This window comes from Carcharhinus amblyrhynchos, chromosome 17 (assembly GCF_965287045.1).
Source record: "Carcharhinus amblyrhynchos chromosome 17, sCarAmb.v2.hapA, whole genome shotgun sequence".
Classification (NCBI taxonomy): domain Eukaryota; kingdom Metazoa; phylum Chordata; class Chondrichthyes; order Carcharhiniformes; family Carcharhinidae; genus Carcharhinus; species Carcharhinus amblyrhynchos.
In genome coordinates this window covers 21,684,232-21,703,830 of record NC_137340.1, presented here as the reverse complement: position 1 = coordinate 21,703,830, position 19,599 = coordinate 21,684,232, and the positions used below count along the sequence as shown (strand labels likewise).

The following is a 19,599-nucleotide window of genomic DNA, read 5'->3' as shown; positions in this document are numbered from 1 at the left end:
GTGAGGAGGAAGAGGAATGCCTTTTGATTTTTTTAATGTAGCCATAGAATTTCTATCTTTCATTGTAATATAGTAGATATTAAGAGTTGATCAAAGCCAAACATTATTGTAGAAATAGCTAATTTATTTTGCATGGGGCTGAAGTGATAACGACTGGCCATTGTTAGACGAAGTATTTAGAACTGCTATTTCAGAATTTTTTTGAACGCTTTTTAGTGCTTCGGGCTAAGGCCAAAGCAATAAAATCTGACTAATACAACAATTAAGCATTTGGAACAACTCTGTAAAAACAACAAAAAGTCTGGTTTGACAGGTGCATTCAACCTTTATTTGATTAAGTGTTGTATAACATCTTGTAAGGAGGCTGAATATATTTAATAAAGAAAATTAATCACATCTCATGGGCAAAGAAAAATTTTGGCAAATAGATTCAAAATGCCTTCTGCACAACGAGTTTTCAAATCCTCTGTTCCTGCACAATGTTTAAAACACCTAGTTGCTCACATAGTGAAACATCTATTGAGCCTTCTGGGAAATATTCCTCTTTGCCCTTTAGTAGCATAAACAAATAGGTGGAAACAGTCAAATCCCTTTAAGTACGTTGGCCATTTAAATTTATTCAGATTTGACTGGTGAAAGTTTCTGGTTCAAATATATTGCAACTTGTGTAGCAAATTGTGCGGAGGGTGTGGAGAGTCTGCAGAAGGATCTAGATAGGCTGGGCGAATGGGCCAGGAAATGGCAAATGGAATTTAATGTTGGCAAGTGTGAGGTGGTCCACTTTGGTAGGAAGAATGGTAGGAAGGACTATTACTTACGGGGCGAAAAACTGCAGCAGGCGACGGTGCAGAGGGACCTCGGGGTCCTTGTGCATGAGTCGCAAAAACCCAGCCTGCAGGTGCAGCAGGTGGTCAGGAAGGCGAATGGGATGCTGGCCTTCATAGCGAAGGGGATTGAATATAAAAGTAGGGAGGTCTTGCTGCAGCTGTATAGGGCATTGGTGAGGCTGCAGCTGGAGTACTGTGTGCAGTTTTGGGCGCCGCACCTGCGCAAAGATATTTTGGCCTTGGAGGGAGTGCAGAGGAGGTTTACTAGGCTGATACCGGAGTTGAGGGGGTTGAGCTATGAGGAGAGGCTGAATAAACTAGGCTTGTACTCGTTGGAGTTTAGAAGAATGAGGGGAGATCTCATTGAGACGTATAAGATGATGAATGGGATGGATAGGATAGAGGTGGAGAGGCTCTTCCCGCTCAGACAGGACAGTAGGACTAGGGGGCACAGCCTCAAGATAAAGGGGGGGCGTTTTAGAACAGAGTTGAGGAGGAACTTCTTCACTCAAAGGGTGGTGAATCTCTGGAATTCTCTACCCGTTGAAGTGGTGGAGGCTGCCTCGCTAAATATTTTCAAGAAGCGGGTTGATGGGTTTTTGATAAGAGAGGGTATTAAGGGTTATGGGGAGAGGGCGGGAAAGTGGAACTGAGCCACGACAGATCAGCCATGATCTTATTGAATGGCGGGGCAGGCTCGAAGGGCCAGATGGCCTACTCCTGCTCCTATTTCTTATGTTCTTATGTAATTACATTTTGCAGATCTTTCTGCCACTGCATTTTTTTTCAGGATTATACTATTTTTACCTTTTTATTGGTTATCTTTCGACTAGTTACTTTATCTTTGGGGAAAAAACTGTTTTAATCAACCTGTGAATGTTTAAATAAGTTTCACATTGCTGTAGCATCAATGGAGTTTGGAAGCTGAATGTTCAATAATATTCAGGGTGCATCAAATTGATTCCAGTCCTGTTTTAAAGTCGCGTTCTTATTTGCTTTGGTTGGAATGCATCCTAGACTATTGAGGGAAGTAAAGGTAGAAGTTGGAGGGTTCTTGCCACAATATTCCCATCCTTGGTTATCATGATGTGGATATGCGGGCATTGTACTGGGGTGGGCACAGTAAGAAGTTTCACAACACCAGGTTAAAGTGCAGTAGGTTTATTCGGAATCATGAGCTTTTGGACCACTGCTCCTTCCTCAGGTGAGTCAAAATCTGTTGGACTTTAACCTAGTGTTGTGAGACTTCTTACTGTGCTTCTTGGTTACAGGAGTGGTGCTAGAGGACTGGAGAATTGTAAATGGCAATCCTGTTCAAAAAAAGATAAACCTTGCAATTGCTAGACAGTCTGCATAATGGTGAGCAAACCTTTTGGGACATTACTTTAAGCCCAAATTAATTGGCACTTAAAATTGTGGGTTCATAAATGAAAGCCAGCTCAGAATTCATGATTGCATATCATGTTTATCTAACATCTAACTTGAGTAACTGCTTTGGAGTAAGAGAGGATGTGTTGGGATGGTGCGGTTAACGTTGTATACTGTGGATGGCTTTCAAAAGAGTTTGTAAAAGTGCCACTAATAGACTGGTTACCAAATGAAATTAAAGGGTTACCGCTGCTTAAATATGTAATTGACTAATTAATAAAAAGAGGTATGTCATGATCAATGCTTTGATTTATTATTGTCACATATTAGTATACAGTGAAAAGTATCGTTTCTTGCACACTATACAGACATAGCATACCATATACAGAAGAGGAGAGGCTGCAGAATGTAGTGTTACAGTCATAGCTAGGGTGTGGTGAGTGATCATTTTAATGAGGTAGGTCCATTCAAAATTCTGATAGTAGGGAAGAAGCTGTTCTTGAACCAGTTGGTATGTGACCTCAGACTTTTCCATCTTTTTCCAGATGGAAGAAAGTGGAAGAGAGTAGTCTGGGGTGCATGGACTCCTTGATTATGCTGGCTGCTTTTGAGGCAGCGGGAAGTGTAGAAAGAGCCAGTGGAAGGAGGCTGGTTTGCGTGATGGACTGGACTTCATTCATGACCTTGTGTAGTTTTGTGCAGTCCTGGGCAGAGCAATGGGTGTTTTTCAGACTGGAGAGTCATGTATTGTGAGGTCCCAGGGATTAGCATTAGGACCAATGTTCTTGACACACATTAATTACCTGGACTGGACAACAATGTCAATCTCAAAGTTTGCATTTGACATCAAACAGTAATGTATCAATGAAGAGGTTAGTAATGGACTTACAGATAAGGTTATCAGCAGCCTATGGAAGGGGCACACACTTGATGAATTTGAATGTGGGGGAAGTGTGAAATGATTGATTTCAGTGAGAAGAATGAAGACCTGCAATTTAACCTGGTGGAATTTTTAAATTGGGTGCAGGAACAGAGACCTGGGAGTGTATGCGCATAATTCTTTGGAGGTGATTGGGGCAAGTTCAGAAGGCTATATAGAATACTTTCTGGATGAACAAAGTTAAAAAGCAGGAAAGCTATGCTAACCTTTTTATAAAATGCTGATTTAATCCCAAGTTGAATCTTGTGACCACACTTCCTGGAGTAGGTGCGAAGGAGATTTACTAGAATGGTTTGAGGAATGAAAGCCTTCGGTTTGTGGAGAGACGAGAGAAACCTGGTTGCTGTCCCTTAAGTAGGGAAGGTTAGGGGCTGACTTCGTTTGGTGTTTCAAATCATGCAGGTTATTGATCAGAATAAGGAGAAAGTTGTTTGCAGTAGCTAAAGAACAGTAACCAGAGGACACAGGTGACTGTCAGAAGAGCCAAAGATAGCATGGAGGGAAGGGGTGAATCATGTGACATTTAAAGATCTAGAATGCACTGCCTGAAAAGGCAGTAGAGCTTCATTTAATTTGCAGAAGAGAATTTGATAACCCAGAGGAATGAGTGGGGCTAATTGGTAGCTTAGCACTGATGCAATGTATTGATTTGCTTCTGATTCTGAATAAATTTGTCATACGGTAATTACACCCTCCTACCATTGATGCCACTGCAATAATTTGTATTATAATTGTGGATATAATCATTTTATAATCAGGTTGGAATGAAGTTGACATGATTTCTAATGTAGGTGTCAACTAAGCAATCTCATCAGGTGACTACTTCAGTATTTGGATTCTCAGTGGAGGTTTTCATGTTTTTAGTAGTCATAAAATTTTAAAATATATTTTCCCATCTAGTGTTGTTGAAGTAATGTAACAGTTGAAATCATGCTGAGATTTTTCCCACTGCAGGTTTGGTCAGTCTGAGTAATTTGGGATAAAAGATCATAAAGGACTATAATTTGGTACTATCTGTTTGTGTTGCGTCCTTATTTGGTTGAGTCTTAATGCTTATCTTTAAAGCTAAAAATTTCTATCAGCCCTGTTGAAGTGCTTTTGAATAATATTTTATTTAACTAAGCCCGTAAACAACTCCCTCTTTTTAGGAAGAGTGTTCAGGCTACTTGCATTATCAACGAGGACACAATAATGCAACAATTTAAAACATTTATTGCTAAAGTTTGCAAAAAGTTTTTATTTTTGAGAACTAACATGCCACAGCAGAAGTGTAAACATCAGGCCCATACTGTTAGTAAAGATCTTTCCAAGGATTTTGTTACCTTTTCCTGTGCATTTTGCATGGTGACTTTTTGTCAGGATTGCTGACTTTTCTAGAATAACATATTACCTATACTCTAGTTAGTCACCTTTTTTAATACAGATCTAAAGGATGTTTTAATTGTTGTTCTAGGAATGTTTAAGTTAAGTGTATTTAATGCAATATATATTTATCATAGTCAGTCTCCTGTGGCATTGCTCAAGAGTTGTCTTGGGCCTTGACTGCGGTTTTTGATTTTTACTGCAGCCCTACTGAAGTCCCAGATCTTCTCTTCCCTGAAGAGTACCCCTGGTCAGATGCCCTCAATACTCCCTGAGTGGTTCCTGAAGTCTTAATCTATTTGGAAGAAGAAACTGACAGACATTCAAAGAATAAAATTGACAGATTTTCATGAAAAACAGTTATTGCATCTTGAGCAAGTTTTGTAAATGGTAGGTAATTGGTATTACAAATATATTTGAGGCTTTTATCTTTCAGTAACAGGTAAAGGTGTGCAATATTGTAGTCTTACGTCAGTCACATAATTCATTGCTCAGGTAGATTTGCTGCATTTATGGATGGTGAACTCCTGTGTTCAGAATGTGACAGGACAGCTATTTAAAAACCACATTCTAGTTTTATTTAATGAACAGTCCACAAAATCTATAACTTTGTCACAAACAGCTTTCTGTACTGTCTTCTATGCAAATAAATTGGGAACATTTTATGTAAGCACTTTGAAACAATTGAAACCTTCAAAAGTTTTTGAAGAAATGCTTATTCTCTAAAGTTAAAAAGATTGCTGTAATTATTGAATATTTTTGTTACGTTGTCTTTAGTAGCAAAGTTGCACTTTGTGTCTCAGCCAGTTGTGAAAACTGGATATTTTTGCATATTTTTACCTTTAGTTGGAGACAATTTAAAGAATTCCAATATTCGGCTTTTGCATCAATTTGATACCAAAATGCCCTTTTCTTGTTTTAATGATTTGAGAATCAAATATCTTTTTCATAAGCCAGACAGCATACAAGAGCAGCCATAAAAATGTTTTATTGAAAATATGTTCAATCAGCCGCATATATTTTGGTTGCAATTTCAGTTCTGAAGCACTTTGCAGAATCAAGTATTTCTGAGCATTTGAATTGTACACTTTTATGGATATTTGTTCATGACTGTAAATCAGTGAACTTTAGAGAAATGTTCTGCTTCTATGCTCCTAGGTGTGAGGGCAGTTTCTTCTCATATTAAAAAAAAAATTCAGTGCTGAATTTTCTGATGCATGTTTGGTGTACACTGGATTCTTTCAAGGTTAAGAAGGAGCCAAAAACAAAAGAAGCTGGAAACTCAATGTCATTAAGCACTTGCACATTTCCAGCTTTTATATATTTCTAGTATTTGCAGTAATTGCCTTTTTACAAGAAAAGATAGAAGGAAAGGGAATTGGTGGGGGTTATCCAGAGGTACAAATGGAGTTTTGATGCTTAGGAAGAGGCTGCTGATATGAGAATGCAGTGATGAAGAAAATACCTGATGAGCTAAAAGTGGCCAAAGCCATTTTGTTTCCTATTCTCCTAATAACACCTAAGACCTTGCTGTCTTTCTAACACTGAATCCCAGTATACTGTCAAGCTTCAAAGCCCTCTTATCAGCCTTGTTCGAATGGTTAAACTCTTATATTCTAGAATTTACAAAGGAATAATATATAGTATATCATTCACACTTTTGAACCTATACTGCCATTCAGCTGGATTTTACAGCTGAATCTCCACATCCATTCACTTGACCGTAGGATTTCTGCTGCAATATGCAAAGCCATTTCTTCTCCCAGAACTGTACCAACATAATCAGGCATAGGTTTTAATGAACCATTTTTGTTTGCAATAAAGTAGTAAAGTACCATTATCATATAATTCCATATACAAATTAGCAAAAGTCAATGACTTGAGGCATTGCATGTGGAGAATTGGCACACAGATCAATCCGGATGGGAAGATAACAAAAATGAATGAGCATGAGGAGTGGATGGGAAGGTAAGGTGAAAAACACTTAATAGGGGTGGGTGGAGTGAGAAAGAAAAGAGCAAAACATTTGCTAATTTTGGTGCTGCCTACGCATTACTATTTGTACCCAAATGAAACTTAAAACTTGGTTTCTTGATACTGAGCTTGAAAAAACAATTTTGGTTTTTCAAGGCATCTAATAAGATAATATACTATAATTAATTTGGCTTCTAAAAATATCAGCTCTTCAACTCAATAATCCGCTGCTGACAGAGGAGAGGGAGACCATTAGAGTCAGGCTGCAAACCTGAATAACGCAGTTGGCAGTGGCAGCAGAGGTAGAAAATAAAAATAGCAGGCTAGCCCAACAGGTATGAGTTGTGTTATGAGAATTACATAATATAATTGGAGAGGACACCAAGTATCAAACTGATACTATTGTACTATGAGTTTCAGTTAAGAGTACTAAATGAGCACTATAAATCAGGGCTGCTGAAATAGACACACAGCAATGTTAAATCAGTAAACACTCAGAGGCTTGTCGGTTTGTGGGCAGGAACCCTGAGGAAAGAGGGTTTGGAGTTGACTGTGGGACCAAGAAGCATTAGATGTTAGTGTTTGTAAGCACTTTGAGCAAGCACCAGAATCTGCTCAGAGGGAGGAAGAGATAATCTATGTTTGGGAAGGGTGCACAGTACATGAGTAAGATAGTTTAGGTGTAAAATTTGGGAATGTAGAATGACTAGGAGGGATTGAAAAAGTGGGATGATGACTTTGTGCAAGGGGGTGTTACGGGGTTAAGGGTACCAGTGAAGTTGTAAGAGTATTCATGCAGTTGCCTTCAAATGCTCTGTCTTGTTGCTTTCCTGACACCTGAATCAAAAATGTATCTAATTCTTGAAATGCTTAAGCTATTCAAATGCAGTATATCACTTTAAAAGAAAAAATATGATATTTAAAAGCAATATATTTAGTAGGGATGATTAGATGAATTTGAAAATTGAACAAATGCACAGGCAGCCACAGTGGAGGTTAGAAGTATCAATAGGGTGAGCATACAGGATGGTTGGGTTGAGAGGATTGGAGCAATGAGCAAGATTGTTGACCTGTGGTTGCACAAACAAGGTAAGGAACTAGCATTGAAGAAGAAAAGTAGAGTCCAATGCTCAGGTTTGTGCAAACTGTTGGCTAGGTAATGTCCTGATCTGTTGCAATCAATAACTGCAAGTCCAGTTATATCTCAGTAATATTTTGGTGGGTGGTACCTTTTCCTTTCAGTGTTGTAATGCTGAATTGAGCAATGACTCCTTGAACAGAAGATCTTTTTTGGAGGTCTTCCTTTGCTGCTGTACCCCTCTAGCTTAGTGCTCCTCCATCCCTCAACTCCATGAGTGAATATTTTGCTCTTTTTTTTCTTTTTCTCTCCCTCTCCACTGACCCCTACAGTGTTTTCCGTTCCCACCATCCTCTTGTTTATGTTCACTTATTTTTGCTGTCTTCTCATCCTGCTTGATCTGCATGCCACAGTTAGCTGTGTTTCTCCATGTGTAATGCCACAGGGCATTGACTTTAGCTCATTTGTATATGGAACTTTATAATATAGTATTTTACCACTTCATTTGCACTAACCAAAACCTATGCCTAATATGTTGGCATTGTGTTGAAGAAGAAATGGCTTCACATGTTGCAGCAGAAACACTGTGGTCAAATGAATGAATGTTGCGGTTCAGCCATAATCCAGTTGAATAGCAGTGTAGGCTCAAAGGATTCATATGTTTGTAACAGTTACTTTCTGTGAAACTACATTGGCACTGCTAAAGACTTGTGAACAGTTATCATTGATTGAAGTGCCAAAACATTGTTTGCCAATTTAAAAATATAAAGCAGAGCACATGTTCATGATACTTTTATGTACAAATCACAGTCCCAAGAGATTCTTTGGCCCAGCAAGTTCATGCTGATTATCTTTTGTATAAGCAGCAACTCCACTTCCTGTTTTCCTATATCTATTATTATTTCCTTCAGCCATCCATGCAGCCTAATGTTAATTGTTGATGTTGCTAATTCAAGTTGCATATTCTGTAGCCCCTCAATTGGGGGGTTCATTAGTGAAGTGGGTGAGAAATAGCTGGTCCCCTGATTTTTGTGCTAAACCTCTTGTATTAATGTATCAATGATCTCTTGTAGATCTTTCAATTGTGGTTCTTCCTCCTTTTGTCACATCCCTTGATTAAAAACCTCATTTAAAAAAATCCCCTCAATTCTAATAAAAACAGTATCATTTTTTCAAGATTGCATCTTATTTATATCTCTGCATTAAGCAGTGTTCTTATCAATCTGCTGTTCCCTGAAAGGTGTAAATAGAAATTAGAGTGCTCAAACTGTGAGCGGACTTAAGGTTTTATATAATTTTTAGCATCTATCACACAGCCACTGCTTCTGCCAAAAGAAAATCAAATTTCAGATTTTCTTGGAAGTTTTTCAGAGCAGTAATTTTGAAAGAAGTTGGCCAAGTATCCCCTTCTGCATTTGACCCAGTGCTCACTTTAACAATTTTGTCAGTGGTCAGTTCAATATTTGCTACATTGAAAATAGGGCATTTTGTGGACGCAATATTTGCCTCATTAACCTGTTATATTCATCTACCTGCTTGTTTTGGCAATCTAACGCTGTTGGAATTTTGTTCATTTTTCAACACAAAATGAAGATTGTTTAATGTTTAGCGCTTCCTCTATCTCAGCCACTACCCCACTATGTTTTTGCAAGACAGTGACTGTTAAAATTTAAGGCCATACAATTCTGCATTAGATCAACGAGGAAAGTAGTGAAATTGGGCCGAAATACATAGCCTGACGGAGAAGGGAAAGTTTTGGTAGGAATGGTCATTGGGACAAGTTCTGAACAGATTCAGACTTCATCTAAACAAGATTAGTACCAATTAGCTGGGAATTAGAGTAAACAGGAAATGGAAGTAGATTAAAAATAGTACAGGAAGAAAGGCAAATGAGAAAAGTAGACTAAAATTTACGGGTGTAGAATGTCAATCAAGCAAAATAAAATTTTGAAGGATGGGCTTAATCTAAATAAACATGCTGGAAATTATCTGAAGCTTTGTGATAGGGGTGCAAAAACCCTGGTTAACCCCAGTAATGTAAATGAGTAGAGTATGTAAGATGTTGGCCTTTAAAAAGGGCAGAGTAGACTGGAATAGATTATGAAAATAGAAAGCATTCAGCAGCATCAGTGGAGGGAGAAACCAAGGTAATGTTAGTCTCCTTTCACCTGAAATGTTAACTGTGTCTTTCTTCCATTGCCGCCAGACTTGAATACCTTGTGTTTTTATCATTTGATTTCCAACACCGTGATACTTTGATTTACCAAAGAGCTTATTATCTCCCAGTTGTTCCCAGAAGGAGAACGTTTTACAAAAGCAAAGTATCATGGTGCTGGAAATCAAATGACAAAAACAAGGTATTCAAGTCTGGCAACATTGGTGGAAAGAGACAGCGTTAACATTAACTTCCCTTTTGAATGACTTTAGATGGAAGTAAGAAGTGCGAATGAGTGGTAGATCAAAGCAGTAAGTTGCATGAATTATTCTGTGGGGGGGAAAAAAGTATGTCTAACAGCTACACTTTTTAAAATATTTTAATTGTTGGTATAGACTTGAAACACTCAGGCTGACTGTAGACTGAACTTTTGAATATAATGTATGACCTATCGGTATGGATGTCCCTCAGTTTGCCCTGGTAAGGGAAATAACCCAATAGCATATTGAAAACAGAAGAAATGGTAGCCCTGGCAACAGTTCACAACATGATTTAAGTTGACATTATGTGGGATAAACCAGTATCAGGTACATGCAAGTAAAAAAGTGACAATTTCCAAAGAGTGAGTGAAGACACTTTAAACAAAAATCAACTAGGGGAATGAAACCCCAGCTGAGAATTGGGTTGGCCTTTACTGATCTATTATTCAATAGATTGAGCAGATACCGGAAAGTGAGTGAATCATCAACAAAGTATGATAAATTAATGCAGTATTACAAAGTTGAAATAAGCAAAATAAGTTCTATAAATGCTATAGGAGGAAGCTAGTAGGGAGAGTAATGGCACCTATAAAAGCACAAAATAGCTGATGGGATGAAGTAGTGACAAGAAGTGAACATAACGTAGAACCCTTCAAGCTCTTCTATTACTCCAGCACCAAGAAGAGAATTGAAGCCTGTATAGAATTGAGACTAGCTATGATCTGTTAAACTCTCAGTAATGGGGGAAAAAAACACAATCATGGTAGCACAGTGATTTGCACTGTTGCCCCACAGCACCAGGGACTTGGGTTCGATTCCAGCCTTGCGTGATTTCTTCCCATGTCTGCATGGGTTTTCTCTGGGTGCTCTGATTTCCTCCCACAGTCGAAAGATATGCAGGTTAGGTGGATTGGCCATGCTAAATTGCTCCTTGATGTCCCAAGATATGTAGGTTAGGAGAATTAACAGGATAAATGCATGGGAATACAGGGGAGGGGGACAGGGAAGAGGGGTAGTAAGATTCTCTGTTGGAGAATTGGTGCAGACTCAAATGAGCCAAATGGCCTTCACTGTAGAGATTCTATGAATCTAAAATCTGTTTGAATATAGGCTTTTTAATTATCCATTGATAATGAGAATTGTTCAATGGCTATAATCTTGATGTAAAAATAAATTCTAGTTATATTCTATTTTAGGGGAAACCTCAGCTTCAGTTTTTTAAATTACGTGGTATATAGAAATTTGTGGATTATCTGTATGAAAATAACTTGAAATTATAGCAAACATAAATGAAATTTCACCTGAGCAACATCCAATTTTTCAGAGCGTGGCACCCTAAGTAAATCCACTTTACCATAACATGCTCATTTTTAGAGGATTTCATATGAAAGGCTACTCCACAAGCACAGAGGCATATGTATCCTAGGTAGAATTAAGAAATGAAAGGGGAATTGGTTGAAATAAAGGCACCAACAAATACTCGGAGCGATGTTGGACTACAGACACTGGTCATTGACTTTTTGCTGACCAAGTTTGTGAAAGGTAGATAGTGGGAGACCAATCAAGTATATATTGGAATATTCGAGCCAAATAGGAAAGGCATGGATGAGTTGAGGCAGAGGTGGAGTTGGGAAGTGTTACAAAGGTAGAAATGGGTCACGGTGGTAGCACAGCGGTTAGCACTGCTGCCTCAGTGCCAGGTACCTGGGTTCAATTCCCAGCTTCGGTCACTGTCTAATGTGGAGTTTGCACATTCTCCCTGTCTGCGGGTGCTCTGGTTTCCTCCCACAGTCCAGAGATGTGCAGGTTAGGTGAATTGGCCACGCTAAATGACCCTCATTGTACCCAAACAGGTGCCGGAATGTGGCGATTAGGGGATTTTCACAGTACCTTCATTGCAGTATGAATGTAAGCCTATTTGTGACTAATAAATAAACTTACAGTTGGAAAAACATAGAAACAAAAAGCAGAAGTAGGCCATTCAGCCCTTTAAGCCCTGTCTGCCATTCATTATGATCATGGCTCATCATTTTCAATACTCTGATTTTCCCCCACCCTTCCTCTCATATCCTTTGGTCCCTTTAGCTTCAAGAACTACATCTAATATAGCTCTTGGGTCTAATGTAACATCTCGGGATCAGAGAGGACAATGTGGTTATGATCAATCTGATTCAGCCTAAGATGGTTGCCAAGAGAAATGGAGTTGGTGGCAGGGCAACAGAGTTTGAACCAAAGTCAAAGAGCATGGCTTTGGTATTCCCAATATTTCATTAGAAGAAATTTCTGTTCCTCTAGTACTGCATGTCTGATTTACAGATAGTGGGAGAATCGACAGATATGTTGCTGAGGTTGGATGTCTTCAGTGTAAATTTACAGTCTGTGGAGGATGCCACCAATAGACGGCATTTATGTGAGGAATATAGGGTGGGGGGAGGGTATCAAGGAAAGTCCAACAGATTGGAAATTAACCAAACTTTAGTCAAATCCTGAGTTTATTTTCCAATGAACAATGATACAAATTATGAAATAGGCCAGAGGTTCAAAACTAATTTCTTGTATCACACAGCACTGGTTAGACAGCAGAGGGAAAAGTGACGTCTGTAAGCATGTGAGTCACTGTTTCTGCAGCAGGAAACAGGGCATTTAAGATGCTATATCCAACAACTTCAAAATTGGCTTTAATGAAAATTGATGATGGTTATTGCTTTTCTAGCCAAAATAAATGACAATCTGTTTAAAATGTTGATATTTTGTGTGGTGGAAGTTGTACCTCCCAAACATACTTCCTAATAGCTTGGTGGGAGGGAAAAACAAGGAAACATCACAACTGGATGCTATCCTGTTCTCAGCTGCCCTGCAACTTCCACCTGCTGCCCTTTTACCCATCACCACCACTTCCATTCACGCATGCACTTAAACAAGGTCAGAAAATGTGAGCCGATTGTACAATCAAAATCAGCCAAACACTGACTAATATCTGCTTTATTTTCAGCAGCAAGGTCATAAACATTGAAGGGAGAATAATTAGCAGTTTTTTCATATTGTGTAGTTCTGAAGATTTCAACAGAAGTTGTAAAAATGCGGCAGTAAGCAGTATGCATTATAAATTTAAATACAGAAGATTCAAATCGTTTCTCTTGTGCATTTGTAAAGTAGACTTGTGGTTGGCTGAGGGATAATTTAATGAGCACATGACCTCGGCTGCCTGTGATTTCCTCAGAGCAAACGTGCTGCAGTATTCCAAAAAGAGATGGAAATGGATAACGCTTGATTTTGTTTGATTGGCTGTTTTACTGATTGCCACAGTATGTTGGGCACAGTCATGGTGCTGACTTGAACTGGAAAAACAGTGCTGTACTTTAAATAATAGTAGCTTAGATAAAGAAGTAAAGATTTGGCTTTTATTTCAAATTGGGTTGAATTGTATTTGTAACTTATAAAAATTTTGTCTATTGTAAGTGAGAACTGAAAACTGTTTACTAAGGTGACCGTTGCTTTGATTTAATATTTTAAAAATTTGGCAGTGAACTGGACAGCTCTATTTAGTGCAATGGCCCCTGCCTTAGCAGCATCTTGGGAATAGCGTATGGGGCCTGCACAGTCATGTTATAAATGCAGAGTCCATCCGTCTCGTGCCTGTTCTTTTCTGATCTAAAACATTTAACTGTTCTATGCAATGCAGGCATCTAGAAAATCTATAGCAAAAGGAAATCTTGTAAAAGACGAGGGTGTGCAGCCATTTGGACTTTGGAGGTGTCAAATGAGGAATTTAAGGCTGCATTTGCATACTGCAGAAGATGAAATGCTTTCCTTGCAATTTCTCTCAGGTGTTTAAGACTTCTACCTCTGGTACTAATTCACTGATGTCAACATCATCTTTTGATCAAGGTATGGAAAATAAACCAAGGATTCCAATTTTCGCATCCTGAAAATTCATAATTTACTGTTAAGATTTTTGCCGGTAACCTTCTGTTCCCAAGGGTTCTGCAGCATGCTGCTTCCCCGAATAAAATAATTGCATCTCAAAGGGAAAGTCTGCAGAAGCCGGTCTCATTTGGCTGTATTGCTGAAACCAAACTTCAATTGGGCAGAGCTTTCTATAGTTAATGTTTTTGAAATGTTTGTTTCCTTTGAGTTGCATGGGCTTGCCTACTCTTGTATACAGTATAATGCCAAATATTTTGAATCTGTCACCTATTTCCTTTTAAATCAGTTTGTTTTGTAGTATCAAAATGTTCTCACCCACAGGAAAATTATGTCAATTTGAGGGTCATTTATTAACTTAGCTAATTTTAAATTAATTAAATTTTGATTAGTTTTTTCAAGTGTATAAAATAATTATTGTTGTGATCTTGCGTATGAAACACTTGAAAATATTTTAGTATTGTGATCTTGTTTGATTATATTCTGTTTAGTACTAATAGCTACAATTTTTTATGCCACTATATATGAAAAGTCAATGGGCTAGGAGTACAGTCTGTGAAATAAAAATATACCACTAGAAAATATATTTGAATAAAATATTGTGATCATTCTTTTATAGAAGGCAGTACACCACAGTTGAAATCTATTCTTGTACTGTAATGAAAATGAAGTGGGTGTTATGCATTCATTGGGACTTTTGAGAATAAAGCATTTGTAAATTGCATGCGCCTTGGACGGAACGGAATGACATTGCTTTTTGCCATCTATTCCAAAACAATCTATTTTTCACTAAAGTTTCTTTCTCATTCCTTATATTGCTCACTCAACTTTAGAATCTAAAGCATCAAATTTGGAAAGTTTTGAACAAAATAATGAAAAAAAAATCAGTTTGGTAGGCTGTCACTTATTCCCAGTTTTACGAACCTGCATTAGCAGTAATCTGGAAGCAGAATATTTCTGCAGAGCTTGCCCACCTGTGGCATTATAAACAGGACTGTTCAGTTTTCGTGTCTTTTTTTTAGTTTATTAGTGTTCCAAGTAGGCTTACGTGAACACTGCAGTGAAGTTACTGTGAAAATCTAGTTGCCACATCCGATGCCTGTTTGGGTACTCTAAAAGATAATTTAGTGTGGCCAATACGCTTAACCAGCATATCTCGTGGACTGTGGGAGGAAACCCACACGGAGTTAGGGGAGAATGTGCTGACTCCAGTGACCCCAGCTAGAAATTGAACCTGGGTTATGTGGCAGCAGTGTTAACTACTGTGCCACCCCTGTTATCCTGTTGCATGATACTGTAAGAGGAAATTGATTACACCAAAATTTCTGCTTGTCTTCAATTAGCAGCCCTGAATCTGAATTCAGGATTATAACATTTGGAATTATGTGAATCATTAAATTGGTGAAGTTGTAGTTTTGGATTGATTGCATATCACAGAAATTCCAATGCGAACTCCTGCCAATATAAGACTTGGGTGACTCTGAGCATCAACTCTGACGCTTCTTTCAACTTCCACCTTGTCGATGACACCACCACCAAACATACAAACAAGCACTATCAGCAAGCTCATCTCCTCTGAAGATCTTCCCTTCGCAGTTTTGCACTTCAGTCCCCCAACTTAGAACAGCCTACTCCACCTCCTTCCCAAAACCCATAAACAAGACTGTTCTGGTAGACCAATCCTTTCTGCCTATTCTTGCCCCACTAAACTTATTTCCTTCTATCTTGACTCTGTTTTTCTCTCCTGGTCCAGTCTCTTCCCACCTGCATTTGTGTTTCCTTTGAACCATTTCATTTCAACCATTTCCAGTTTCCTGGCCCTAACTGCTGCCTCTTATGTTCTGGATTTCCAATCCCTGTCTGTCTTCCACCAGGAGGGTCTGAGGGATCGCTGCTTCCTTTTTAAAAAGGAGGTCTGAGCCATCCCCAACTACTTTCATCATCCTCTCCTTGAAAAATTTCTCCTTTTTTCACTTTTCTCACTTTCTCCAAATCAAAGATGTTGCTATAGGTAAGTAAGACATAGGTCTTACTTCTGTCTTTTTGTGGTATATGTGGAACACTCCTTGTTCCAGTCATACTCAGGTCCTCTGTACTCCAACTCTTCATTTGGTACATTGTAATAAAGGTGCCACTTTCTGTCCTCATAGTGTACCCAATTATCAATTTTGCTTTCAAACTTCAAATGATGCTTTGACTTCTCTGTCTCCATTTCTGGGGATGGGCTGGCTTCTAATATTCATTATAAGCTCACTGACTCTCAACTACCTCACCTACACACGCTCACATGCTGCTTCGGTAAGGACTCCATTTCTGTTCTCCGTTTCTCCATCTCCGTCACATCTGTTACCTTCCACAACAGTGCTTACAACATGGCTTCCTTTTTCCTCAACTGAGAATTCACCCACCCAGTGAGTTGACGGAGCCCTTGAGTGTATGGTCAGTTTCCTACACTCATTCCTATCCCTGAACCCCAATAGAATCCTCCTTGTCCTCACTTTAATTCTAAAGGCATGGTTCCCTCCCCGTCCAGATTTTAATTTGTTATTGTCGCATGTGTTAGTATAAAGTGAAAAGTACTTTTTCTTGTGCATTATACATACCGTAATTAGAGAAGGAAAGGAGAGAGCGCAATATGTAGTGTTAGTCATAGCTGGGGTGTAGGGAAAGATCAACTTAATGTAAGGTAAGTCCATTCAAAAGTCTGATGGTAGCAGGGAAGAAGCTATTCTTGACTAGGTTGGTATGCGTCCTCAAACTTTAAGGGCCAGTTCCCTCTGACGCCCTGGTCCACTGCACTTTCATTTCAACACCTAGTCCTCTTCCCATACAGTCACAGGATGTGTAACACCTATCTCATCCTCCTCCCTAACAATCCAAGGCCCCAAGCACTTCCTCCAAGTGAGGTAGTGATTTGCCTGTACTTATTTCAATTTTGTATTGTTTCCTGCTTACAATATGGTCTGCTCTTCATTGGGGAAACCAAATGCAGAGTGGGTGACCACTTTGCATCTACTCAGTCTGCAAACATGATACTGACCTTCTGGCTGCTTGCCATTTTAATGCATCACCTTGCTCTCATGCTTACATTTGTCATCAGTCTGCTATGTAATGTTAAGTGAACCACACACAAGCTTGAGGGCCAGCGCTTCAACTTCTAACAGCAGCCTTCTCTATGCAACTTAAGTTCAACAACTTCAGCCATTAACTCATTTCCATTTTGATTTTTTTTTGAGAAGTGCCACTTTGCATCTTATTTTCGTGTTTTGCTGTCAGACAGAGCTGCCCTTTATTCTGCCATTAACACTTATTCTGGGCCAATATTTTGTTTCTTTAATACCACTCTCTTTGCCTTTTGTTCTGTGACATCTTTGTCATTTAATCTCTCCAACCCTTGAACCTACCCCTGATCTAATTTTTCCTATCTCACCTGTCTCCCTTTTTCCAATGGCATAAAACTGATCACCTTTTTAACCTCTTCAGATCCAGAATTACATTAACTCTGTCTCTCTCCCTCTCTCTCTCTCTCTCTCTCTCTCTGGACACTACTGAATCTACTGAGTTTTTCCCAGCACTTTTTGGTTTTATTATGATCTTTTCTGGGTTTTAGGGGATGCAGGAAGGAAGAGCTCATGCCAAGAAACTGTTCAGCTTTACAATGGCAGTTTACAAGATGGCCCCTCGCATTCCATCTTCTTTCCAATTTAATTGGTTTAAAATGAAGATTTCTTTGTTTGGCAACATGTAATTAAAATGGATTTCAAATGTGAATTAAATGTTAGGTGTGCATGTGAAACATTGGTTGATTTTTGTTGAAATTGGATTGTTCAAATTGAGTGTTCCATAAGTGAATCCCTTGAATGCTCACATACCATTTTCTGTTTGTGGCAGCTCAGAGTTTGATTTTCATGTGATCACAATTCACAGTCTGGAGTGTCAAGTGGTGAGGCCCCATCCACCAAACAAATACTGCTTGAGTATTTGGGTGGAGTGCTGTCATTGTGCATTAACAAAGGGATTTTTGAAATTAAATGTGTTCAATTTTTTGTCTTAATCATGTGCATTGCAGTAACTGAGTGGACCAATAATTCTGCTGATTTTCTATTGAATTTAATACCCCTATTTCTCAGATTGTGAAAGAGGAGAGAAAATTGAAACTTGGGAGGTAGTACCTCTCAAGTTTTTATACAAATCTTTTGGTGGGGAAGGAAACTAAAGCCCTTGCCTGTATTAATCCCCAGAGAGAGAATAAAAAATCAGTTTCTAAACAAGTATGAGTAAATTCCCTCCAGTTAGCATGAAACTGGCCCTTTAGTCCTGTCATATAGGGTGGTGATTGCTTATTTGATCCAATATGCTTTTTGAGACTAGTGATAAATGGGTAACTAGAGTAATTTCTTAATAATTTGTTATCCACAATTTCTAATGAACCCTAAGACATGGGAGCAGAATTAGGCCAGTCGGCCCATGAAGTCTGCTCCGCCATTCAATCATGGCTGATAGTTTTCTCATCTCCATTCGCCTGCCTTTTCCCCATAACCCTTGATCCCCTTATTAATCAAGAACCTATCTATCTCTATCTTAAAGACACTCAGTGACCTGGCCTCCACAGCCTTCTGCGGCAAAGAGATCCACCCTTAACCTGGGATGACAATGGCAAAGTAAAATTGCCTGAGACCAGGACCAACAAGCCAAATTTGAATCCTCTCAAAATTAAAGGATAATGAATATCCTAATCGGATGTTTATTTTTAGAAAAGTTAGCTTGGTTCAATAAATCCCATTGACAGTTTTGGAACTGTTCATAGTTGTAGAAAAATTAAATGCCAAGGTTACTTTTTAAATTTAAATCAGATTATTGCTATGCATTTATTTTGTTTCTGATATGTGGATCGAGTTGATTTCAAATCCCTGATTACACGCAGGCCAGTATGGGTGATGTATTTATGTTTGAGTCATGTGTTGTTACCTGGCTGTTTTGTTGTGCTGTGTATGTTGTAAAGTGATTTAATCCCTACCGTGTTTTAAATACTATGGTTAGATGGCATATTTTAATGACAAATAGGATCAATTCCATCAGTATGTCCACTTGCACAGTTGAATCTTTCTTGTTTAAAACTAATATTTCATTAACATGAGTGTTGCAAACCATGTTTTTCATTGCAACTTTGAAGTGTGGATTTTCTGTGACTCCACCTTTAAGGCATAGTATGTGTGGCTACAGCATACTCTGCTTGATATCCATTTTCTGTTCAGCCTGTCTGCTAAGACTATAGATTCTGTAGCACAGGTGATTTATGTAAACATTTGGGGAACGAGGAAATGAATACATTTCTATTTCCCTTGAGAAAACATGACTCGGCTGCAGACAGTGAATGGTTAATAAGGTTAAATTCAAGGCCTAGCTGTTACAGATTGAAAGGTAAGGTGGCATGCTTATTTCACAACCTGTAGTTTTCTGGAATTTCATTCTACATTGCACAGTTTACTATTCGTGTTCCAACATGGTTTGAGTTATAAGGAGAGGCTTGATAGACTGGGACTTTTTTCCTCTGGAGTATAGGAGGCTGAGGGGTGATCTCTTAGAGGCATATAAAATAATGAGGGGCGCAGATCAGCTTGATAGTCAGCATCTTTTCTAGAGGGCATAGGTTTATGGTGAGAGGGGAGAGATACAAAAGTATCCAGGGGGGCAATTTATTCAGTGTGTCT

The 19,599-nt window shown here is 38.7% G+C and overlaps 1 protein-coding gene across 3 annotated transcripts in view; it reads left to right on the top strand.

Annotated features, from left to right (window-relative positions):
• ppp2r2d (protein phosphatase 2, regulatory subunit B, delta) overlaps positions 1-19,599 on the top strand; it is a 69,048-nt gene that overhangs the window by 26,341 nt on the left and 23,108 nt on the right. The window contains exons 2-3 of one of the 3 annotated variants that reach the window (XM_080205607.1): positions 4,703-4,887; positions 13,792-13,852. The exons of 1 other annotated variant lie outside the window; for it this stretch is intronic. In XM_080205607.1, coding sequence (XP_080061733.1) covers positions 4,885-4,887; positions 13,792-13,852 — 64 coding nt within the window. In that variant the 5' untranslated portion in view covers positions 4,703-4,884. Of the gene's footprint in view, positions 1-4,702; positions 4,888-13,636; positions 13,853-19,599 lie in introns of those variants that run through there. One more of the 3 variants, XM_080205606.1, reaches the window with a different exon arrangement.